This window comes from Eleginops maclovinus, chromosome 23 (genome assembly GCF_036324505.1).
Source record: "Eleginops maclovinus isolate JMC-PN-2008 ecotype Puerto Natales chromosome 23, JC_Emac_rtc_rv5, whole genome shotgun sequence".
Lineage (NCBI taxonomy): Eukaryota > Metazoa > Chordata > Actinopteri > Perciformes > Eleginopidae > Eleginops > Eleginops maclovinus.
This window is the reverse complement of record NC_086371.1, coordinates 25,501,429-25,528,346: the sequence shown is the minus strand read 5'-3', so window position 1 is coordinate 25,528,346 and position 26,918 is coordinate 25,501,429. Positions and strand designations below refer to the sequence as shown.

Here is a 26,918-nt window from a genome sequence, read left to right as displayed (position 1 = left end):
ACATTCACCAGTGGGGTATACTGACGTATTCTGACGTTAAAACCGCTAAAGCCTGTTTTAACCACATACCGTCAGGCAGCTAACTGTTAAAAACATGCTAAAACATTGGCTTTGAGACGAGGGAACAACAAATGCTAAATGTTAACTTATTTCTCGGTTTTAGGACTCGTTCATGTACCAATCCATTGATTTTGTTATACTGGTGTCATGAACTCTTCTTTCTTCCTAGTTCTTTGTGTGGACAGTAGAATGCAACACCATCAATGTCTTCACAGAGACAGACTTACATATTGTGTCTCTCATTGATGATACATAAACATACTTTTGCCTTTGGACTGGTTTGAGTTGGAAGCATACAGAGGGCTTTATGTAATAAAAGTAGTTTGTATCATAAGAAAAACGTTTCTGATACAACACTTTTTACAGTATGGGGAGCAGGCAGCTCTCAGGGCTTCCTTCAGCTGTTTTTGGGACACTATATATGTTTGAAGGCAGTATTCAGTATGAGCTATGAGCAGGAGGGAGCTGCAAACTGAAAACATGGGCTTGTGTTTAGGAAAGGATAAGACATGCAGAGTTATTTGAACATATCTGTTTTTTAAGAGTGTATTCAGTCACTTTGGGCTCCATTCATACAGGCCCAGGCCTTGTTTACTGCTGATAACCCATCTTATCACAGCACAATGGATGTGGCCTCCTGTTTCTCACTGGAGATAAACAAAGAAAGACTATCCCTCTATTTCTCTCCTCCGATGCTCCCTCCTTTTCTTCTGTACATCCATTCTCTGAGCGTGTCTCATTGTCTCAGTGGTACACCAGTAATATGTTTCTCTGCGCCTCTCTTTGCTCTATTCCTCACTATGTATTACCTTCATAGGGATTCTCAGGGTTGTGTTTATTGCAGCTTAGATTGTTTGATCTGTTATTCTATCATTAATGGAGTAAAAGAGGGAGTATGTGCGGAATACAACTTAAAAGGAACTGCAAGGACTGAAGCATTTAACACCAGGCTGGAAAAAAGAGCATTAATATCTATAGTGTGCCCGGTTCTAAAGGAAGGCTTACTGCCTGTACTTAAAAATAACACTGACATGTTTCTGGGTCAACACCTTTGGTTAGTTGCTTGTTGCATTATCCTAGCCACAACGCTAAATAATGAAGTTTCATGCAGGGATTAGGTTTCAAGGTTTTATTGGTCATATGCACAGCATATACAACGTATATGTTGGCAATGAAAATCTTATGTCCCATGCTCCTCCAACAACTCAACATACATGGTGCAAATAAGATAAATAAAATAGTGCAAAAAGAGAGAAGAATATTTACAACAACAAGAATAAAGATTTGAGGATGTGAAATATATACATATGTGGAATACATTGAGAGTATTTAAACACTATACACTGTTGAATGAGGAGGTATGGACAGATGCATATATTACGTATAACAGATGTATATGGCAGATATGTATACTATATAGATATGTGTACTATAAACAGATACAGTGGGGCAAAAAAGTATTTAGTCAGCCACCAATTGTGCAAGTTCTCCCATTTAAAAAGATGAGAGAGGCCTGTAATTTTTATCATAGGTATACCTCAACTATGAGACACAAATGAGAAAAAGAAATCCAGGAAATCACATTGTAGGATTTTTAATGAATTAATTGATAAATTCCTCGGTAAAATAAGTATTTGGTCACCTACAAACAAGCAAGATTTCTGGCTCTCACAGACCTGTAACTTCTTCTTTAAGAGGCTCCTCTGTCCTCCACTCGTTACCTGTATTAATGGCACCTTTTTGAACTCGTTATCAGTATAAAAGACACCTGTCCACAACCTCAAACAGTCATACTCCAAACTCCACTATGGCCAAGACCAAAGAGCTGTCAAAGGAGACCAGAGACTAAATTGTAGACCTGCACCAGGCTGGGAAAACTGAATCTGCAATAGGTAAGCAGCTTGGTGTGAGGAAATCAACTGTGGGAGCAATTATTAGAAAATGGAAGACATACAAGACCACTGCTAATCTCCCTCGATCTGGGGCTCCACGCAAGATCTCACCCCGTGGGGTCAAAATGATCACAAGAACGGTGAGCAAAAATCCCAGAACCACACGGGGGGACCTAGTGAATGACCTGCAGAGAGCTGGGACCAAAGTAACAGAGGCTACCATCAGTAACACACTACGCCGCCAGGGACTTAAATCCTGCAGTTCCAGACGTGTCCCCCTGCTTAAGCCAGTACATGTCCAGGCCCGTCTGAAGTTTGCTAGAGGGCATTTGGATGATCCAGAAGAGGATTGGGAGAATGTCATATGGTCAGATGAAACCAAAATAGAACTTTTTGGTAAAAACTCAACTCGTCGTGTTTGGAGGAGAAAGAATGCAGAGTTGCATCCAAAGAACACCATACCTACTGTGAAGCATGGGGTGGAAACATCATGCTTTGGGGCTGTTTTTCTGCAAAGGGACCAGGACGACTGATCCGTGTAAAGGAAAGAATGAATGGGGCCATGTATCGTGAGATTTTGAGTGAAAACCTCCTTCCATCAGCAAGGGCACTGAAGATGAAGCGTGGCTGGGTCTTTCAGCATGACAATGATCCCAAACACACCGCCAGGGCAACGAAGGAGTGGCTTCGTAAGAAGCATTTCAAGGTCCTGGAGTGGCCTAGCCAGTCTCCAGATCTCAACCCCATAGAAAATCTTTGGAGGGAGTTGAAAGTCCGTGTTGCCCAGCGACAGCCCCAAAACATCACTGCTTTAGAGGAGATCTGCATGGAGGAATGGGCCAAAATACCAGCAACAGTGTGTGGAAACCTTGTGAAGACTTACAGAAAACGTTTGACCTCTGTCATTGCCAACAAAGGGTATATAACAAAGTATTGAGATGAACTTTTGTTATTGACCAAATACTTATTTTCCACAATCATTTGAAAATAAATTCTTTAAAAATCCTACAATGTGATTTCCTGGATTTTTTTTTCTCATTCTGTCTCTCATAGTTGAGGTATACCTATGATAAAAATTACAGGCCTCTCATCTTTTTAAATGGGAGAACTTGCACAATTGGTGGCTGACTAAATACTTTTTTGCCCCACTGTATGTATGGCAGATGTGTATAATATATATATATATATATATATATATATATATATATATATATGTATGTGTGTACTATAAACAGATGTGAGTAGACATTCACAGAGCTCAGGAGTTCAGCAGTCTTATAGCCTGTGGTATAAAACTGTCTCTGAGTCTGGTGGTCTTAAACGGTGCATTTTTCTTAATACTATATCCTGTTTCTGACCCCCAGTCACTAAAGAAATGCACTGCAGAAATAATATAATCCTAAAGCTTATATATAAAACTTGAGAAGCTTGAAGAGCAGGGTGACATTACATTTGAATACATGAAAATGAGGAGAAACATGCCTTTTACGTTTTTTTATGTAAGTGCAAAGACAACTTCTCTGACAAAGTTTGACGATCATAAGTCATTTGTTTTTCAAAGTTTCTTTACGTTTCATTTCAGTTTGATTGTAATTTGAGCAACCCAGGATTCATTGGAGGTTTCACCAAAAAGTGGAGGTATTTTAGATTTTTCATGAAGTGTCATCATGTGCTCTCATCAGTGTTTGTGCTGTTGGAGGAACATATAATAAATCATGTCGGACGCCGGCTACTTCCATCAGGGCTCTCTGATAAAGTGAGAGGAGAAGGTTTGCAAATTGGAGCTGATGGATCCTGTGGGACTCCAATGCTATGTTTGGGGGTGGGGTGTTGATTGCTGGATATCATTGATGTCTCTGGACCGGTCTCATATCACTGACCACAGGGCCTCCCAGGGGTCTCTGACGGGCCCCTGCACCCTCTCACCATTCTAGGTGTGCTCCCAGGGCTTCCAGAGGTGCTCAGTGAATGAGGAATAGCAGTGTGTAATTCCACTGTGGCAGTCGGCGAGGGTGTATAATAATGACTGTTTTGATCACAGATTGAGACAGGTGTGTGGGGGGGTGGAAGTGGAGCCGACAGCTGGGAATAAGCTGGCTGACAGGGAGAGGTTTGGGAAGCTCTGGACTGGCTAATAGACCTGCCAGCCTAGGTTAGTGAAATAAAGATGTCACCCTATACATCATATAAGCTGACTGCTCCCCCGAGACAAAGGGAGCATCTATGCGTGTGTGTTTGGGGGTGTCGGAGGCTGGGGGAGTATAATGGGGTAAAGCAGCGGAGAAGGAGCTATGGAGCGAGAGCGAGGGGAGTGGAGAGCCTTTTTCTCATTAGCGTCCGATCCCATGGGATCCTCTGCGGGTCGTAATGAACAGGAGTGCAAGGTGGTAATAGAGATGTTGGATGTTGGGGCGAATCAAGCCTGGAACAGGTCAGACTCCATTGCAAGCTTTAGGCCTAATTAGTTTGTAAATATGTGGGAATCAATCAGTGGCAGTGGACTTCCTGTAGAACTGAGCAGAACCTCTGCAGCCTCACACCCCTCTGAGGCCGCATCACTGTCTGATCTCCACTTCACCCATCAAGAGCTGGAGTATGCTTCCAGAAAGTGCCGGACTTTCACTCTTTTTCCCCCTGTTCCTAAAAATGATTTGATCTCTTCTCTCTTGGAGATGAATGTTTCTAATACATAGTCTTTTTTTATTAAACATAAAATCAACAAACGTTCCCAATTGCAGTTTGTGACACTTACGCTATTTTCGTCCATTCTTATTTGTTTAACAGGGACTGTGCACATTAATCAACATTTCTGTAAATGAGCCAGAGTTAGCCAAGAGGCTACTTTTCATCTGTGGTCCCTGGACAGATTTTGTTAGTCACCCTAAAGACAAATTTAGGTAAATAACAGTCAATAAAAACATGCAACATACAGTACTGGAAATGTTATTAAAAACAAAACAAACAATTATACATAGCAAAATAAAACAAAACAGAAAAAGAATCGTGTTAAAACGCAGGCAGTGCAGACAGTATATATATATGTATATATATATAGTAATATGTAACTTTTTTTTACATATACACATATTTGAATCAGGAAAAGAGCAAAAAGAAGATGATCAATATGATAGCAATTCTGTTAAAACATGATATAAAAACACCTAATCCTTCATGACATGACTGATTCCTCTTAAAGAAACAGTCCTTAAACAGAGCAAATTCAAATTAAATTTAAAAAAATTCACCTCGATTTACTGAGCCAGAAAATCTAAAAGGTTCGGATGGTATCAATTGTAGTGTTATAGTTCAAACTGCGACCTGTAAACATTCCAGTGGAGAAAGATCAGCTTCTTTTCCAGAAGTATGATTTCCTGATCAAATTTAGAGCCTTGCTTATGTATATAATATGGAGTTTCTCAGTAGTTTGAATGTGAAATCATCGTGGTGCAATACTTGAATGTAGTCAGCTTGAGATTGCATCTTAAAGTCCAACAGAAGGACTTCCCCATGGCCAGGGACCATTCCAACGTAAGTTAGGCAGTAACAACAATCAGCCAGTTGTTATTTAAAAATTGGGCAAACAGTGCCTTTATTTGGGCAATAGATATGAAAGGGGTAGACAGAGGGGGATGACACGCAGCACATGGTCCCAGGCTGGATTCGAACCCAGTTCATCTACTTGGGGACCAAGCCCTAGTACATGATCCATCAGCTCTACCAACTGAGCTAAATTAAGAAATAATAATTTCCCAGACCTTCCTGTGAGAGTGATGTTATAATGTCTCCAAAACGTTGCCTGTTTGACGGTCAGGTTTATCAATGTTTGTGTTGCAGAAGGTGACTTATCCACATCTGAACTCCTCATGTGAGAGTGTGTGTCTAATGTGTGTGTAATATTCTCCTGAGATGACTGTATTTATAAAAGGATATAAAATGTTAGTCACTTGTTCTCTAAAGAAAATGTCTCTAACACCCTATCCCCCAAAAGGTGTGTGTGTGTGTGTGTGTGTGTGTGTGTGTGTGTGTGTGTGTGTGTGTGTGTGTGTGTGTGTGTGTGTGTGTGTGTGTGTGTGTGTGTGTGTGTGTGTGTGTGTGTGTGTGTGTGTGTGTGTGTGTGTGTGTGTGTGTGTGTGTGTGTGTGTGTGTGTGACCTGTCAGAAGAGACAATGGAAACATCTCTTGCAGCTTTTTCACCTCCTTGCTTTCTCCTCTCTCTACCTCCTCCCTCTCCCCTTTTCTTCCCCTCCCTCCCTCCCTCCTCTCTCTCTGTGTGAGAGTGTGATGCTTGATCCTGCCCCCCCCCTCTGCCATACACCTGACTTATGGCTGTGCAGTAATCATTTGCCAGACCTTGGCAGGCTGAGTGTACATTAGCATATAAATAGCAGATGCACTGAGTGCCCATCACAGTCGACTACATTTAATTTTTGGTTTATAAGATTGAATGGGTTTTTAAACGCAGCGCCATCAAACTTGCCAAGAGACAAATGAAGTCAGGGGAGCAGTTGTCCGAGGCAGCGCCCTCACATCATTTTTATAAAGGATAAGAGTCTTATTTAAGGGAAGGGAGGGGGGAGGAGAGGGGAGATGCTATAGAGGCTGAATAATGAAGACACCTGTGGAAGCAGCACCTTACTTTAGTTTCTCATCCCACACACACTCACTTCTGCTGTCAATTCTCGCTGCTGATCAAATATTTCATTACCAAACATGTATGGACATCAAATAATCACATCCATGTATGAACATGCATCTGCTGTTCAAAAACTTGTGGGCTACATGTGCTGCTATTGACACTCAGGTTCCTCCACAGGAAACTGGAGCTGATTATGTGAATGGGGGTCCTCTTATTATTTTTAAATTCTTATCCTGAAACCACCCAAATATAGGTAGGTAGGTAGGTATGTAGGTAGGTAGGTAGGTAGGTAGGTAGGTAGGTAGGTAGAATTACTTTATTGATCCCAATTTGGGAAAATGCTATGTTGCAGCAGCGTTAAAAAAAAGGCATAATTACAATACAATTTAATAAAATAGCATTTAAAAAGAAAGTAAGAAATAAACATTTGGAACAAAAAATGTACAGAAATATTAACAAAAACAGAATATGAAGCAGGATATTGTATTTACAAAAAGTAAAAAAGATGTGGAATATTAAATAGAATAAATATAGAATGTACAGTATGGTTTAAGTCCAGTTATCAAAGTGTAAGCTATGGAGCAACAGTAAGTTGTTAAGCTATGAGAAAGAGAATCTGCTGAAGCCAGAATTATGTTTTTAAAACATTGTGATTTTCATTCCAGCTCGTTTTTGTGAAACTGGTTATTGAACCAACCGGTTTGGAATCGGTTCCACATCTGGAGTACTTTTCAGTTCGTTGGCTCCATGGGTGTAGGAAGCATCCTCGATGTGGGTGGGTCGGACAACTGACGGGGTGGGGGTCGTCCCCCAGAAAACAGACAGAGTAGATATAATTTCCTGTATTCTGGTGTGTTTTAACAGGTGGTTTGATACTTTTATGTGGCTTTATTAATTAGGAAAATGATGGCATATTGGGGGTGTGGTGTTTACATGAGCACAGAGAGATTGTGTTGTTCCCTGTTTACATGATAAATACCAGTAACCTGATGCCTTTTCTCATCTAAACTATTCAGTATTTTTTAACTCTATCGTGACAGAAAGACGAAACTCTCATCTCATTACTGTTAACTGATGAACTGCTACCACTGATGAATTACTTCCCTCTTTGAAAACATATCAAACAACGAGATCGTCAACTTGATTTTCGCCGTATTGTATCTGTACCTTATCTGTACTGTATGTGAATCTGCCTTGGTACAAAGTAGCAGTGAAAACATGGTATGGGGTTTCATTGATCTGGGCATTCTCTCCATAAGCAAGTGTAATAGATTCGATAATGAGGCACTGACACCGCTCTACAAAAAGCAGCGAGTGGATAGACCGATGCAAGGACTTTCAACATGGTAAAAGTGGGGAGGTCTAAACTAATCATTTTAAAAGGTGGGGGGGACTTGTCCCACCCTCATATAATGGCCGCCAACCATGGGCGTCTTGGTTGGCTCTAAATATTATATATATAATATAAACCAAACTGGCCCCAGCATGGAACTGGAATGGAACTCATTTCATTGAAAAAAGGTATCAGTGTAAGGTAGTCACTTGTACGTACCTCAAAAACACATTTGTATCACACCCATTGTCATGTTGAAACAGGAAAGGGCACAAGTTTGCTTTCCATAGTTGGATGTACAAAGACATTTTGGTGCAGGTGCACTAGCATTCTGTGTTCCAGCGATAACTTCCCTGCTGGAGTTTGGGTTACCAGGGTTACTATGTACAGTGTCAAAGTATGATAACAAACTTTTTTAGCGATTACAATGCGGTGGCGAGAAAGACTGAGTATATCACACAATTCAATATGGTGGGGTTGCAATGTCGTTGTGAGCGATAATCCCGTCATGTCTGTGGCTCAGTGGGTTAGATCGCCGACCTTCGGATCAGGGGGGCACTGGATCCAGTCCCACTGCAGTCAGTATGTCGTTGTGTCCCTGGGCAAGACACTTCACCCCAAAATGCTCCAGTATTGAATGTGTAAATCTTTTTGGATAAAAGCGTCTAACAAGTGACATGTACTGAAATGTCGTTCAGGTCTAAAGCAGACTATTGTTTTCACAGTCGATGTGACTCTTGAATAGTTAGGGCTGCCCCCAAATGAGTCGACTAAACGTTAGTAAGTGAAAAAAGTATTTGTCGACTAATTTTTCAATAGTCTATTAGTTGAAGGAAAAAATAAATCAAATACACTCCATGTGTGCCCTGCGTGTGCTTTGACGCATCAGCTGGAAGACCCCTCAGACTTCACTCAGAGCTGAGCCTGGTCATTAAGGTCATTTAAGAGTGGATCTTTCTGAGTGTAAAGGACGAGCCCCACAAGGTGACATGCAAACTCCGCAGGCAAAAAGTTGCCTCCATATCCACGCCATCGGAATGCATCTTCCCGAATGCCGGCATCATAACAAAACACAGAGCTTAATTATCCCGACTAAGTTTGTTCCTTTGTCAGACTCAGAGGAAAACAGCAGCGTGGGCTAGCTTTGTATCAACACATATAGACCTTTAATAAATAATCAGTCTGAGCTCAGAAAATGAGAAATTAAAGCTTTCATTCCATGGTGAGGGTGTAATGTGAATAATACTTATACATTTTGGTCAACAGAATCTTAAAGATATTACTATCTTTTACTGCTGCCATTGTAATTTTTCCCAATTGTATTTGTATAGTCTAAGAAATGGTCCTATGGGATAAATATTTGACAAATGAAAATACTTGTTAATTGCATACAGCTTCAAGCTTAATACCATGGTTGTCTTTGTACCAACCAAGTAGCATATTAGCTTTACTTTAGCAACCACTCCCACAATCCCCCTCTTCATCCAGCTGTTAAAAAACTAATCATTTGTCTTATTTTCCCTTTAGGATCCCCCTTTATTTTATCTTAGATTAAACATCACCATTACAGTAACATACAGCCCAGCTTTACTTAAAAACTTTTTTTGTTCCGGAACTATTTTAATTTCTATCTTGGGCCTGTTTTATTGCTAAAGTTAGCAATATTTTTTTAGTCTTTTTCCTATTACAGTGACGCATGGCCCTGCTTTACTCTAACCATCCCTTCTAATTTGTCTGCTAAATCTCGGGTTCCAGTTAGAGCCGCGGTTTTATCTTCTGTGGGGATCTCTACGCTGCTGTGTGATTTTCTCCTGGTGTGTGTCGCGGAGAATAAACCAAAGCTCTGTTAAAATGCAAAGCAGCCCCGGTCTCAGCCATGTTGGGGAATAGGGGCCATATTTTAGCCGCGCTCGCCGTCAGCAAAATGTTTCTGGAGGAAAGCTAATTCTGCTGTGAGACTTACAGCTCTGCCAGGCAGCGGACAGCGCTCGATGCTATCAGGATTAAATTAAGGTGAATTAGAGACAAAGAGGCTGAAAGAGGGGGAAAAGAGATGATGTTAGGGCAGGATTTTCCTCCAGCTGGGTGATCACTTCTTAATCTCAGGTCATTGATCAGAGCCGAATAAACCAGCCGGGATTAAAGCAGACAAGCACAAAACCTATAGAGACTATATCTGTGCGTGTGTGTGTGTGGGGGGGGGGGATGAATGAGTGTAGCAGTGGACTGGAGTAATGGAGAAAGTTTGGTTTGCTCTGTAGAATGGTTCTGTTTCATCCTCTCTTCCTCTTTCCTCCGGTTAATAAACTAAGGCAGATCCCAGTATGTCACTCCTCAGGCTGGCTCTGAGCAACACCTTATTTATATCAGAGAATCATGTGCAGTAATAACAGCTGTGTTTATAATCGTCAGGGGAAGTTTACCTTACTACCGACAAAAATCACTCAGTATATTGGAACTTCATTTGTACCTACTGCTGTAAAAAGGGATGGAATAAGTGGACGGACACACATCTGCAATATTGACATTTGAGTCACTTTGACTGAACCTCGGCACTGACATTCACATACTTTTAAATCATGTTCACATCATTGACCCTCATCATTCCCACTCGTGTTAGCAGTATTCCTGCAGATTTTATACTTTTTCTATTGCTATATTGTACCTAAACATGTCCCAGTCACCAATTTTACCCATTCATACAGAGGCAGAGGCTGCCATACTAGACTAAGTTCGCATTCACATCAGCCTTGTTTAGTTGATTCTAAGCCCCCAGGAAGTGCTCTGGACTTTGAGGATAATATTCGTAGTGGCCAAACAGTGGGTAATACAACTTCTGTATCAGTCCGTGACGTCACCCAAGACTTTTTCCCATTGATTTACATTGGGAAAGAGACGTCTGTAAATTGGTGGATACTTTTTTTTAGGGATGCACCGGATCCTGATTTTTAAGATCCTGCCGGATACCGGATCCACTGCTTAAGATACTGCCGGAACCGGAACCGGAACCGGATCCTACTCGGATCATCAGCTAGTACATTATAATGCAGTGAAAACCACTTTACAGTTCATTACTTCATTTCCTTTCCTTAACAGATGAAACATACGCAATAACTTCTAACATTATCTATTTTATTTCAATAGTTACTTGGAACACACCGCTGAAATGTGCAGCTTAACGTCATTTGTGTACAGGCTTATTGTTCAACTTCTGTTCAATCCAAAGAACAAAGAAAGAGAGCAAAAAATTAGATTATTTATTACTAAAGAGAATGAGGCCTGTCATAAACAGCAAGCCATAAAGTGCTCTTTGAAAAGTAAAAGAAAAGAGTAAAAAGAATCCAACATAGGCCTACTGCTTTTACAAACTAAAATATAGCAAATGTAGCACATGTATAACTCTTGGATACAAAATGTTAATAGGCCTGGTAAATGTAATGAAAAAAGATGTAGGCTAATAGTAGCCTATTAACTGCAGACTGATTTTTTTTTCTCAGAAAAAAAAACACTGGGAATCTTGATAATCATGAATGCTCATGGAACAGGCTATTTCACTTTTCAAGCACATAATTGTAGGCTTAATTAGAACATTAAACAAAGTGTGGCACAAAAAACTCGAACCTACTCTATATTATGAACAACTTCTATAGCTAGCTTTCACAGAAAATGAGCGTTTCCTTTCAGAAAAACAAGACGCTCTGCATTTATCGGCGACAGCCGGTTGCACGTGTGAGAACGGATGTCTCCAGCGGTGCTGAAAAGTCGTTCACTGGGTACAGAGGTTGGTGGTGGGCAGAGATAAACTTTGGCCGTTTTTGACAGCAGTGGAAAGCGCTGCTGATTGCCTCTCCACCACTGAAGCGGGTCTTCGGTTAGAGGAATCAGTGGCTCGCTGTAAAAAACGCTGACCTCTGTTTCGGCGCTCAGTGTGGCTGTCTCACACTCGGTGTTGCTGCGGAACAGATCGTCCCAGTTGCTCCAGATACCTGAACAGTGTCGTTTCGCTCGGCCTGTCGCCCCCTCTGTCTCAGCCTGGTCAGATGGCGCTAGCCTCGCACGCGAGTCTTGATCTGATTCGGATATGCGGGAGACAGCCTCCTGCACAAGTAACTTTGATCGGCACTGGAGTGTGTCATTCATCCAAAATTTGGTTTTATATCTCGGATCAAGACTTGTTGCCACAATGAACGCAGCGTTGCCCTCAAGTCCCTCAAATCTGTCTCGCAGGGACGTCAGCATGCGCTCTTTCATCTGTTTAATTCCACTGCTGTCGGTTTCATTGTGAATGAAGCGCTTCAGCATCATCACAGCTGGCAGGACTGTTGATATGCATGCATTTTCTGCACTTATTTCCCTTGTCAACTCCTCGAAAGGCCTGAGCACACTGAGCACATCTTCCATCAGAGTCCACCTCTGAGCATGAATATGTTGCATGCTCTCCGTCTCTGACACATAGAGGTTTATGGCACGCTTCTGTTCCACCAAGCGATTGCACATCAGATAGGTAGAATTCCACCGTGTCACTACGTCCTGGATTAATAGGTGATGTGGTAGCCCCAACTCCTGCTGAAGAGCTGACAGCCTTGATTTCGCGCTTGAAGAGTGTTTAAAGTGGCCTACTGTTTTCCTGCCCAGTGCGAGCATGTCAGAGATACTTTTTTGGGATAGAAGGCTTTCGTGTATGCACAGCTGGAGCGTGTGTGCGAAGCAGCCAGCACTGGGAATGCCAGCTTCGGACATGGCTTTGCGCATATTCGCAGCGTTGTCCCTCAGGACCAGGTGACATTTGTTGACAGGTATGTCCCACGCTTTCATAATGCCTTGCAGTGCGTTTGCGATGTTAATAGCTGTGTGTCTTCCATCGAATGCCTCGCATTGTAGGATAGCAGTCACGCGGTTGAAATGATCATCAATCCAATGTGATGTTACGCTCAAATATGACTGAGTGGTGTATTCGCAAGTCCATGTGTCACATGTAAATGAAAAGGCCTGCGCTTCCTTGACATGCGCTCGTATACGGGAAGCTACCGTTTCATACATTTCAGGAATTATTTTATCAGCAAAGAAACGCCGTGAGGGGAGTTTGTAACGAGGCTCAAGCAATTGCACTAGCTCGGTGAACCCAGTGTCTTCCACAATGCTGTATGGTTGCAAATCAACAGCTATCATTTTACCGATTGCGGCATGTATGGCATTGGCTTTTGGGTTGTCTGAAGCCCACGGTTTGTTTGGTACAGGGCTAGTGAAGTTGGTAATAGTACCACTCTGTGACTGTGCTGCTGTGGTACCTGTAGCCTCACTGACGTTAGACTCGGCCTTGCACAACTCATACTCCGTTGGATGCTTTGCACGGAGATGTTTAAACAGCGGAGATGTTGAGTAGTGTCTAGTGTCTTTACCTCCACGAGCCAAATTTGTACTGCAAAGCTTGCATATCGCGCGACTTGAATCTCCCTCTTTCAGTTCAAAGTACTGCCATACAGCACTTTTTCGACTGCTAGCACAATGGAGGTTATCTTCTTTAAACATTTAACGACGTAATCACGTTGTGCGTACGTGCTGTAGGATCCGGTCCGGTTGGGGCACCGGGTCCGGCAGTAACCGGACCTCGTCAAAAACGCCACTATCCGGCAAAACCGGACCCCGGATCCTGGATCCGGTGCATCCCTACTTTTTTTCCATTCATTCTACTGAGCTGAGAGTGGGAGATCGGGGGCAGGGCTTAAGGGGAAACTCAACTGTGCATGCTCTATGCTCTTGACAGCCAGGCATGACGGGTCGTTTGTGGCATTTTGATCTCGAGAATCTCAGGCAATTTTGTCTTCATGAACCAATGAGTAGCTCTTATAGGAATGAACGAGGCCCCGCCTCCAACGCTGTACCCAGTTCTTATGGTTGAATCAAACCCTGCATCTACCCCCTTGGTGCGGTTTGTTTGGGTTGGTGTGAACGCAGTCTGAGACATCTGAAGTGAACTAAAGAACTGGACTCTGGCCCGCCTATAAGAGGTGGTCTACGGGCAACATGCTAGTGAACTCTGGAACTCTTTGCTGGTGTGAACGCAATCCACACCAAAACACAGGACGGGTAGTATTTATGCGTCACAAGAATGCAGAGGTCTTCAAAATCTTAAGCGACAGAACGAGGCAGAATGGATTTAATAGGAGTGTTGAACAGTGTTGTTCAAAAGTAAAAAAGCAACATCAAATACATAAAAGTGCGCTTCAGAAAAGTGTCAGCTCCCCTGATATTAAAGACAAATGTAATTGGTATGTATCTCAACAATATCTTGAACAAAAGACCCATAGTGACCCCCTTAGATGTGGTCGAGTCCTAAGAGGAGGAAAAGAACTACGCTATAGGATCATGCTTTCTTTCATTCTGAAATCCTTCATTAATTCACAGAGATACAAACAACTATACACATAAGCTAGGCTATATTTGCCTTTGTGACTGCTCCCCTCACTGTTCCCCCTGTGTACAGCAAAAGGCTGTGGTACAATCTGATCAGAGCCCGCTGTCGTCGGTGCAGAACATCTATCATTATACGTGTTATTATATTTTTAACACACGTTGTGTGATTATATAATCATATGCGCCGTCCGCTAGAGTCTGTTGATATGCTCTCCAGATTAACAAGAGCATGAAAATAGTCTGCCGATGCTTCGGTAGAAATTGGATTTGCGTTTTTACCCGCTTAATGTCTGAATGGTTGAACAGCATTTCCGTGCACATGACTATCTCACAGTTTATAGTCTGTTTGGGTTTTGCCTGTGTGAACGCAAATCGAACCTTCTGAAAAATGAAACCATGTAACAAACCTGTGTCTGGTGCGAACCAGAGAATCGTTTTATTAGGTTTGAATGTGACCTAACATTTACATATATTTGGCCATGCCATCGGGATGAATATGGGCTAGTGGGTGTATTTTAAGGCCCTCCTGGGTTCAAATATTTCAGACAACATGCAGAGTTCTGCCAAGTGGTTGGTCCGGACGTTTGCAGTCGACCTCACATGGACGTGTGCAATAAAGAGGTACAGTGGTATGCAAAAGTTTGGGCACCCCTTAGGAAAACCACTGCATCAGTTTGTCACTTGCTGAGCTTTTGAAGCAGCAACTTCATTTTAACATATGTTATACCTTATGGTAACAGAAACATCTCAGTAGTGAAATAACTTTTATTGGTCAAACAGAAACATGTTTATGTGCATTCAAACAAAAATAGGCATGTGCATAAATTTGGGCACCCCTAAGAAATAATTCCATTAATATTTAGTATTGCCTCCTTTTGCTGCAATAACGGCCTGTAGACGCCTCCTGTAGCCACAGACAAGTCCCTTAAGCCTGGCAGGTGGTATTTTGGCCCATTCTTCCACACAAAACGTCTCCAGTTCAGTCAGGTTTCTTGGCCTCCGTGCATGGACAGCCTTCTTCAAATAAATCCATACATTTTCAATGATGTTAAGGTCTGGGGACTGGGATGGCCATTCCAGAACATTGTACCTGTGCTTCTGCATGAATTCCTTGGTGGATTTTGATCGGTGCTTAGGATCATTGTCCTGCTGAAAAATCCAACCCCGGCGTAGCTTCAACTTTGTGACTGACTCTAGAACATTCTTGTCAAGAATCTCCTGGTACTGTAAGGAATTCATGTGGCCCTTTCCAGTACCTGTGCTAGCCACACAGCCCCATAACATGATAGATCCTCCACCAAATTTTACAGTGGGCAACAAGTTCTTTTCATTGAATGCAGTGTGTTTTTTTCGCCATGCATACCTGTTCATGTTATGACCAAATAACTCAATCTTGGTCTCATCTGACCACAGTATTTTGTTCCAAAATGCTTCTGGCTTGTCCAGATGTGCTTTTGCATACCTCATGCGACTCTTCTTGTGATTAACACTCAGGAAAGGCTTTTTGCACATCACCCTTCCAATGAGCTCTTCCTGGTGCAAAGTACGCTGGATTGTGGAACGGTGAACAACTACACCATCAGCAGCCAGATGTTGTTGTAGTTCTCTGGAGGTGGTCTGTGGCTTCTCTGTGACCATTTTCACCATCCTTCGCCTGTGCCTTTCCCCTATTTTTGTCGGCCTACCACATCTTTCCTTCACACGGACTGTTCCTGTGGCCTTCCATTTCACAACTACGTTTCTGACTGTGGAGACAGACAGTTTAAACCTGTCAGATAATTTTTTGTACCCTTCTCCTAATTTATAATGTTGGATTATCTTAGCTTTCAGGTCAGTGGAGAGTTGTTTTGAGGTCCCCATCTTGCCACTCCCTAAGAAAGAACCTAGGCCAGGCACAGCCAGCTATTACCTATGTTAAATAGCCTTTTTCATGATTGGTTCCACCTGTCTTTGTAATTGAAGGTCTAATGAGCTAATCAAAGCAATTTTGTGCAGCAACCTGTCAGCTATAAATCCGTACAGGTGTTGAAATGAATGCTATTTATAAGGGTGCCCAAACTTTTGCACATCCCATTTTTTGCATTTTATTTTATTATAATAAAACTATGTAATGCTACCCTAAGAATTTTGGTCTGGAAAACACTAAAACGTCTACATCTTTGTAGGAAAACAAATGTTGTTGCTGTGATCTTCTATTATAAAGGAAAAGCAAATTGTCATGAAATCTCAGAGGGGTGCCCAAACTTTTGCATACCACTGTATATTTCTGAGCATGAGGGGACTTCAGTAAGGGTCTCTAAACTGCCTGTAGGTATAGAGTGGTGCAGGAATGAGTCTTACAACCCGAAAATGAGTTAGTTATCAGCACCGCCGGTTCCTTCATAAACGTTTTTCAACTTGTTTTTGGTAAGATGCCTGAAATAAGATCTGTTGATTGTTTGATTACATAATAATTCATCCCTAAAACCCCACTGGTGAATGCCAAAGCTTCTTTCTTTCATAAAAACAGCGGTTGCCAGCAGGCCACTAAATGAAACTATAAACTGATTTCCAGCTGAACAGCATTCACACAATTACCAAACATCATCACGCCAAACATTAGCCACCTTTAGCTTAGCGGTTGGGACGTGAAGTCATGCAACTATCATGTAGAGCATTCATAGCTTCAGCTTTTTACTTCTGCTGAGGATTGAATTTACGCTTTATGTAATTGGTACCTGACCGATTTGTTGAAGTATAGTTAAATAACAGTTTTGAATTAAAAAGCCACAAAGGAGTCACAGCTGACAGTTGCTGCTCACCAGCACTCAGGTCAATATAACAAACACCTTTAACATCCTTAAAAGAGAAAGAGATTTGAAAAATAATTCACTTCTTTCATTGCTATTTTCTTTGTATGTTTAACATCACATCTGAGCCAAGTTCCTCTCAGACCACCCACCAGTCTACATGGCTGTATTAACAACATCTTATTATTCCTTAATTGTTTAATGCTGGTTAATGAGTAGTGAGTGCTGTAATATGAAGTATTTTATGTGTGTGTGTGTGTGTGTGTGTGTGTGTGTGTGTGTGTGTGTGTGTGTGTGTGTGTGTGTGTGTGTGTGTGTGTGTGTGTGTGTGTGTGTGTGTGTGTGTGTGTGTGTGTGTGTGTGTGTGTGTGTGTGTGTGTGTGTGTGTGTGTGTGTGTGTGTGTCGGATGGAGAGGTGTGTTCAGGGCTGTGACACAGTTAACTGACGCCGCTGTCTTCTGGTTCACTTGTGCTTTAGTAATTATCCGGAGACTCATCATTTGTAAACTAATTCAAACATTCTAATGGGCTTTATTAGCAGCAACACACACACACACAGACACAGAGACACACACACACACACTGTTATTACACACTAATGAAAAAGAGACCCTTGAGAATAAGGGGTTAGCTTAACGTTTTTACTGCTCCTCATAACCCTAATCACTGTGATTATTATGCTGCTTGACTGAAGTGTGTGTGTGTGTGTGTGTGTGTGTGTGTGTGTGTGTGTGTGTGTGTGTGTGTGTGTGTGTGTGTGTGTGTGTGTGTGTGTGTGTGTGTGTGTGTGTGTGTGTGTGTGTGTGTGTGTGTGTGTGTGTGTGTGTGTGTGTGTGTGTGTGTGTCATTGGCTGTTAAAGATGGAACACACACACACACACACACGCACGTAGACACACATCTGTGTTATGGAAATGACCCCTGTGTGTATGGAGTGTTGTGTTCTGCATTGTAGCCCAGTCAATGGCTAACAACCTCACCAGGAAATTAAAAACCATAAATTCTGCTTAGCGCTGATAGCAGCTCATCACACATACACACACACACACACACACACACACACACACACACACACACACACACACACACACACACACACACACACACACACACACACACACACACACACACCCCATCCATTCTCCCATGAGCCAAACGGATGCAGGTCAAAATATAGAACATAGTGTATGCACATATCTGATGTTGATATTCCATATAATTTAAACCAACCTGAATGATTAACACGTGTTGTATGTTTGTCCAAAATCACGTATCCTGGGAGACAATGATTTGACAGCTGTGTCCATGTGTAAAGTGGGTGTAATAACAGTGTATTATGGGTCTTACAGTATAACTGCGGTATATGGCTGTCATATAAGTGTTGTGTGGATGTATTGTAGGTGTAATAACACTGTATTATGGGTCCAAAGAAAGTGTATTATGGGTCTAATACGGTGTTATTCCAGTGTAATATGGGTGTAATAACAGTGTAATATGGGTGTAATAACAGTATAATATGGGTGTTACAAAGGTGTATTATAGGTATAATAACTGTGTAATATAGGTCTAATAATGGTGTATTATGGGTCTAACAACAGTGTAACATTGGTGTAAAATGGGTAAAATATGGGTGTAACAATAGTGTGGCATGTGTGTAATAACAGAGCAGTACTGGGGTAATAATGTGCAATATGGATATAATATGCCTTTAATATCGGTGTAATACGGATGCAAGAATGGTGTAATAATGGATTAATATGGGTGTAATGGGGTGTTTTAATCTCTAATATGGGTGTAATAACAGTGTAATATGAGTGTGACGTAGAAAAGACCTATCAATTAATGTTACATAATATTTCTTCTGTGATTGATAATTAAACCATGCGTTCTCTTCCTCAGGTGAAGGCTACAGATGGAGAGGAAGACGATGATGATGATGATGACGACGATGATGACTTCAATGAGGTTCCAGAGAAAGAGGGATATGAGCCACACATTCCAGAGCACCTACGAGCTGAGTATGGTATGAGTTCAGCACCACACACACACCTACACACACTCACACACCTCCAACCTTAAGTCTGCAGACACGTGCATAAACAGTGAGGTTAAGCTACAAAAGAAGACCTGTTGCTGCCCTAATCTTTTAAGTTTCACACACACACTTAACAAACACACACACCCCCGCACACACACACACACACACACACACACACACACACACACACACACACACACACACACACACTTCAAAAGAGCAGCTGGTAGTGTGCAGGTGAAGGGCTTTTGAAGTGGGTTTATTTATACAACCATGGTTAAAGTGTGTGTGTGTGTGTGTGTGTATGTGTGTGTGTGTCAGGGTCCCCTATTGCATGATTGTGGTTGTAAGACCAGAATTGTATAGCTGGTAACTACAGTTTGGGAGACAACTGTGGAGGAAGTGGAACCTATGATCAGATTATCAACTCGTCTGACTCTTAATCTCACTTCTAAAGTGAATTAAATAGAGAAAATAAACTTTCTCCCCCATTTATTCTGTGGACCCTCTCCCTCCAGATCACTGGGGGTCCCTGGACTACTGGTTCAGTGCTACTAGTCTGTCAAACTCATGACATGAATACAGTGAGTCTAACAAGTCATAAAGTATGGTACAATTGTAAACATTAAGCAAAATCACACAACCTGAAAGTGTCACTTTGTAATTCAAATCCAAACAAAAATCCTTCATCCGTATGATGTGATCACATTCTGTCTCTTTAGCTGCTAAATGTTCCCCCAGCTAGCCTCTAACTGTGTGTGTCTGCAGTTTGCTGCTGAGCAGGTAGAGAATGAGACTGTTATTCAGAGCATAGCTTAATTTGTAAATTAGGAACAATGATCTGAAAGACGCTAAAGTGGGGAGTTGGTTAATATTCTGTTTGTACCCGTAGTGAAATATTGAACTACAAAGTAATTTCAGGTTCATGGTTCATGTTAATGTTCTGATTGTTGCAGCTTTAAAAACCTGGCAGAGAACCAAGCACATCTTCAAAAACCAATGGTGTGTTATCCAGTCAGGTTGATTTGAAGGCAAACGGTTAGCTGCAAAGTAATTTTGGTGTATACCCAGAAAAGATCTGTCTTACCAGAAGCAATGGGTACTCTGGGTAGTATTGGCATGTAATGACGTTTGAGCAAGACCCCAGGAAGTGGCCCGCTGTTGAAGCCAAAAGGTGGTACTATACTTCCGTTCTAGTCCGTGATGTCATTGGACCAGTCTGTAAATCACAACATAGATTATTTTGAGCTAAAAAAATACCCAGAACGAACACTTATAATCCTCAATCATTAGGGTTTAAATGTTGTACAAAAAAAATACAAGAAGAAAATCCAGAGTTATTTTCCCTCTCCATTCATTAGACAAGCTGAGGATGCCAAATTGGAGGCGGGGCTTCAGGAAAACTCAAGTGTACACTCTCTATGGGACCATGTCACCATATTATCCGGTACCTTTTAAATTTAAAGATGGTCCCGCCAACTGAGCAACTTTCACAGGAATGAACGGGGGCCTCCAATGCTGTTTCCAGTTCTCTTTATACCCCCATGCGTTCTCCGTAAACAGTACTCAAGTAGACCATTTGCCATGCAATCTTGGGATACATTGACTAACATCTTACAAAGATTCAGATTTGTATTAGCTTAAAATGAGCTTTTAAACTGCCTGATGACAAACAATCGTGTCATGGATGTTGTATCTCCATGTCTATAGTCCAAGTCTTGGCCTAAATATGTGCTGATACACCAGATCCCCAGATATGCCGCCCTTAGATTGACCCTGGGATGCTAAATGCTAAATGCTTAACAAGCTCACAATTACCGAGCTATTGGTCCTGAATAGTCCCACATGCTGAATGCTAAGAGTGTTTCTGTGAAATGCGGGACGGCGTTGTAATGGAGACAGATGTTTCTTTTCCACAAGTATTTTCCCCCAGTGTGTCTTTGATGGATATCGTGCTGTCGACACATCCATTCCCCTTCACCCTGAGTCATCACTAGCTGCATATGAGTGCAGCGCTGTGGTTTTCATTGCTCCTGTATGGATCATGTCTAGCCTCCAGGCAGCACGCAGGGTTAGAGGTCAAATGTTCAGGTCATTAACCGACCGCCCGCTCATCTCACTGCAGTGTCAGCTCTACTACAACCGCTTTTCTTTCTAAATATTATATTAGCTGTTTGTATCATTGTCACCAGGCTCCAGGCGACAGTAAAAGTCTCACGCTGCTGCTGTTGCAGCTCTGTCAGCCACATTCAGCGCCCCCCCCATCACTCATATCTGCGATCATTACTTCCTTTACTGTATGTGTGTGTGTGCGTTAATGACACCCTCACGGTGCAGACAGTGGTGTTACTGCGTGGTCAGCTGTGCGGTGACCTTTGACCTCGCAGCAGCCTCCTGAGTCATTACATTCACACTGAGCCTCCTCTTCACCTGAGAGCCAGCTCTGACCCCCCCCTCCATTACTAATCAATTAGACGCTAAAGTAATTAGATTGTATCTGATGTGCCCAAACAGCTGTGTGTGTGTGTGTGTGTGTGTGTGTGTGTGTGTGTGTGTGTGTGTGTGTGTGTGTGTGTGTGTGTGTGTGTGTGTGTGTGTGTGTGTGTGTGTGTGTGTGTGTGTGTGTGTGTGTGTGTGTGTGTGTGTGTGTGTGTGTGTGTGTGTGTGTGTGTGTGTGTGTGTCAGGGTGATTAGTGGGTTAGGTAATGATCTGCAGGGGCCATACCACATTAACAATGCAACCTCCTTAATGAGCCCCTATTAGCCCTGCACCTAGATTTTACCCCCCACACACACATACAGTACACACACACACACCAGCCACTAAGCAGGAGCCCCTCGCATGGTTATCCATCACGTGTTATTCTGATATGTATTTATCAGTTTATACACTGTTTAGTTCATTTATCTGTGCCGGCTCCTAAAGGGTGGAACGAGCCATTGATATCAGGACAGCAGAAAGTCTACTCCTCTTACATCTAGACTGAAAACACACCTGTTTCCTCTGCACCATGGCCAATAAAAATACAATTAGTAATTACTTTTTAATTTCTGTATGCAGCACAAAAGGTTCAGCCTGTTTAAAGCCATTACAGGGTTCTAGCTGTCTTGATTTTGTATCTTCTTTGTTGATTGCACTTATTATAAGTTGCAAAGGAAATGTAAAGTAAAATGATAATGCTGTTGTCCTTCCGTCAGAAAATACAATAGAAAAAAACTCAAAGCAGCAACTCAATAGTTTGTTTCCGACTCCCTGCCCTGCTCTTTGCATTGCATTCTATTCTATATTTTGGTTTCATCAAAAATAAATTGTCCTGGCACTGCAGGTTTAGGCAAACAATACACAAACAGGAATAAATCTTTGACGGCACACTATCCTTTCAATCCCACATCAATAACACCCGGTCTGCCTACTTCCACCTACGAAACATCAATCGCCTCCGCCCCTCCCTTACCCCCCACACTGCCGCCATCCTTGTCCACAGCATAATTCCTCTGTCACCGTCTATTGTTGTTATTTTTTACTTGCATTGTTGATTCCTTTTATTGTCTTTGTGTGTGTATCATGTACGGTGTCCTTGAGTGCAGAGAAAGGCGCCTTCAAATAAAATGTATTATTATTATTATTCTGTTGGGACTAGTTTCAGCTGTTGATTTATACACAATTTAGTGTGGTTGTGAACTGTGCAGCACCAGGAGAGTGAACACATCCACTGTGTGCTCAATTAACTTTGGACATTTCTTTGCCATTTACAGACAGCAAACAGTATTCACAGTGCTAACATTTAAGGCAAGGGTGTCCAAACTACGGCCCGGGTGCCAAATGTAGCCCTTGGTCCATTTTGAATTAGCCCTCAGCAAATTCTAAAAGTATAATGGAATCTGAGAATTGTGCAAGTCTTGTATTGTACTTCTTAAATGTATATCCAAACATATATTACACAGTAGTATTCATGTGTTTATAAGCCCACTTTTCAAATAAATTCAGTTAAATTTGAAAACATTTTTTAACAAATCGAAGTGGATGAAAAAAGCCCAATAACTTATTTCCATAAAAGGATTAAAATATAACCTCCATATTTCTCCTTATTATAATCAATCTGAGACTTCTGTTGTAAGGGATGAGCTGCAACACTGTTTGTAACACAATAAAGTAAACCCTACGGAGAGCTGAGATGGAGGCTGTGTTTTCATAAAGCATATTCAAGTATGAAGCATACCTACACCTACATTTGATTGGTTTTGCTAACTTCTAACTTAACTTAAGAGGCAATATACCTCACCTTTAGTGAGGGGCCCAGCCCTTTGTATGTTTTCTGTATGTGGCCCTCAGTGGAAACAGTTTGGACACCCCTGCTTTCAGGGATGCATCGTAGAGTGGTTCAGTATTAACGTCATTTTGTAGGCCGACCTGGAAGTGTAGCGTTCCAAAGGCTCCATCGACAAAAGGCAGTGGGATTTCTTTATTGGATCTTTGAATATTGCACAAACTAAGCTATTTGGCTAACAGGTTTATGATCCTTATGTTTTGCTCAGCAGGATAATCTCCACATCGCTTTATGATTATTTTAGGGTAAATACAACAACCCAAAAAATTTTAGGCTATAAAGAATCAATGGCACATAACTGCACACCACCACGGCTAAGCTAAAGGGGGCTAATGTTCGACATGAATCGTTGGTAGTAGTAAGTTTCTTTACGCACCTTATAGCAACCGCTTTTTATTTATAGTAGGTCAGTCATTCCCTAGTGGGGTATTTACTGATGTCGTAATGGAAATGTTCAAAAGTCTGTTGTTAACTTGTGTTAACAACAGACTTTATTTCAGGCTAACCAAAAACAGTAAAGAAAACAGTGACCTTGAGACAAGGGAAACTCAAGTGCTGAACTTCTAACCAATTTACGGGTTTTATTCCTGCACCGCTCTGTTGGAGAGCTCCAGCCAGACGCGGCTAACATTATCTGCTACAGATTCATACATCTTTTTTCTTCAGTAAGCAAACTAGCTCCCTAGATTTGTGGCAAGCTAGCACCTGTATTTCTGTTGGTTAGCCATCTAGCCACAGTAGCTCCTCAAGTTCTACTAAGTAGAGATCAGGCTTACTTTCATTTAAGGTATCTTTAAATATACTTATACATAATTTAATAGCTTCAAGTGAACATTCAAGTAAGGCCCTGAAGGTAGAATGTGTTCATCTGCTGTTCTGTTACCTGTGGCTAACATCTGATTGTACTTTGGACGATGAACCAGTCTCTAAGCAATATCTAGGATCGAAAAGGTGTTGAGGATTGATCTGTTTCTGCAGTCTGTCTGTTCCACTTCTTTCGATTACAATGGTCTTCCCTCTGCTCTGTGTGTTCCTCCTTCCTCTCAGCCAGTGGATCACATTTATCATTTCTCTTTCTTCTCCTCTCGTTCCTCCCAGTGTTCATTCACTAAAAGAAAGCCAGCCTCTGATCTCTCTTCCTCCTATTTCCTCTTTTTCTCCGTCGATATCTCTTGCGCTCGCTTTCTTTCCCTCCGTCTTGTTCTGTCATTCTGATTATCAGTCCTCTTACCCCCCCCCCCCCCCACCCCCGCTGTCAGGACACTATCTCTCTCTTTCTCAAATTAACATTTTAATTACAGGCCCTGCTTAACCCGGGAAAATCAATACCTCTTTCCGCCTTTCCTCTCTCACTTTCTCCCTCCCTGTCTTCTCCTCAAACCCCCTTAACCCCCTTTTTTCTCTCTCTTTCTCTAACAACCCCCCTCACGTAAACACACACACACACACACACACACACACACACACACACACACACACACACACACACACACTACTATACACATTTCCTCCCATTGATCTGTGCGTCTTAACATCCACAACATCCAGACAAACCTTTGAAAAGAGCAGATTGAGCCCGACAAAGAGAGGAAGGGATCACAGAGGGAGATGGTGGGGGGGGGGGGGGTTAACCTGACTGTTGACTTGGTTTTAGGTTTTTTAAAAGCACCGTACTTTGAAAAAAACAGCCGTGCAAAAATGGCTGTGACTATCAAGAAATGATTTAAGCTATTGTCTCCCTCTCCTGTAGTGTGTTCTAAAGGTTTTAGTGCATGTAAATGGTCTGCAAAGGTTAAGATCCCTGTGTTCCCTTCAGAGGGAGTTTTCTCCCCCCCCTTCCTGAAACACCTCCATTGGACTCCTTTGTTTACTTCTGTAACATAGTGACATCACTATGGAACACTCACAGTCCTATTGGCTAGCACTCCAACATATTGTACGTGATAGGCTAAGGGGCGGAACATCTCTAAGAGGTTGGCCAATCACAACAGAGCCAGCCAGCTGAACAATCAGAGCAGACTGGGCTCTGGTTTCAAACAGAGTGTGAAAAGAGATGCTGCAGCACAGGCAGTATGAGAAACATAAAGAGCTTTTTGAACATTAAAGCATGGAGACATGTCCCAGGAGAGACACTACATACTGATATACACCTGAACATCAGCTGGAGAGGACTCTTTAAAGTAGAGACACTACATACTGATATACACCTGAACATCAGCAGGAGAGGACTCTTTAAAGTACAGACACTACATACTGATATACACCTGAACATCAGCAGGAGAGGACTCTTTAAAGTTGAGACACTACATACTGATATACACCTGAACATCAGCAGGAGAGGACTCTTTAAAGTAGAGACACTACATACTGATATACACCTGAACATCAGCAGGAGAGGACTCTTTAAAGTAGAGACACTACATACTGATATACACCTGAACATCAGCAGGAGAGGACTCTTTAAAGTAGACACTACATACTGATATACACCTGAACACCAGCAGGAGAGGACTCTTTAAAGTAGAGACACTACATACTGATATACACCTGAACACCAGCAAGAGAGGACTCTTTAAAGTAGAGACACTACATACTGATATACACCTGAACACCAGCAAGAGAGGACTCTTTAAAGTAGAGACACTACATACTGATATACACCTGAACATCAGCAGGAGAGGACTCTTTAAAGTAGAGACACTACATACTGATAAACACCTGAACATCAGCAGGAGAGGACTCTTTAAAGTAGAGACACTACATACTGATATAGACCTGAACATCAGCAGGAGAGGACTCTTTAAAGTAGAGACTCTACATACTGATATACACCTGAACATCAGCAGGAGAGGACTCTTTAAAGTAGAGACACTACATCCTGCTATACACTTGAACATCAGCAGGAGAGGACTCTTTAAAGTAGAGACACTACATCCTGCTATACACTTGAACATCAGCAGGAGAGGACTCTTTAAAGTAGAGACACTACATCCTGCTATACACTTGAACATCAGCAGGAGAGGACTCTTTAAAGTAGAGACACTACATACTGATAAACACCTGAACATCAGCAGGAGAGGACTCTTTAAAGTAGAGACACTACATACTGATATAGACCTGAACATCAGCAGGAGAGGACTCTTTAAAGTAGAGACTCTACATACTGATATACACCTGAACATCAGCAGGAGAGGACTCTTTAAAGTAGAGACACTACATCCTGCTATACACTTGAACATCAGCAGGAGAGGACTCTTTAAAGTAGAGACACTACATCCTGCTATACACTTGAACATCAGCAGGAGAGGACTCTTTAAAGTAGAAACACTACATACTGATATACACCTGATCTTCAGCAGGAGAGGACTCTTTAAAGTAGAGACACTACATACTGATACACACCTGAACATCAGCAGGAGAGGACTCTT

The 26,918-nt window shown here is 41.9% G+C and overlaps 1 protein-coding gene across 4 annotated transcripts in view; it reads left to right on the top strand.

The window, feature by feature from the left end:
* The window catches only part of uvssa (UV-stimulated scaffold protein A), a 64,596-nt gene that overhangs the window by 23,444 nt on the left and 14,234 nt on the right, over positions 1-26,918 (top strand). For all 4 annotated transcript variants that reach the window (XR_010165130.1, XM_063876288.1, XM_063876286.1 and 1 more), the window contains exon 9: positions 19,024-19,147. Coding sequence is in view for 3 of the 4 variants with exons in the window: in XM_063876288.1 (XP_063732358.1) it covers positions 19,024-19,147 (124 nt within the window). In the remaining variant the exon portion in view is untranslated. The remainder of the gene's footprint in view (positions 1-19,023; positions 19,148-26,918) is intronic.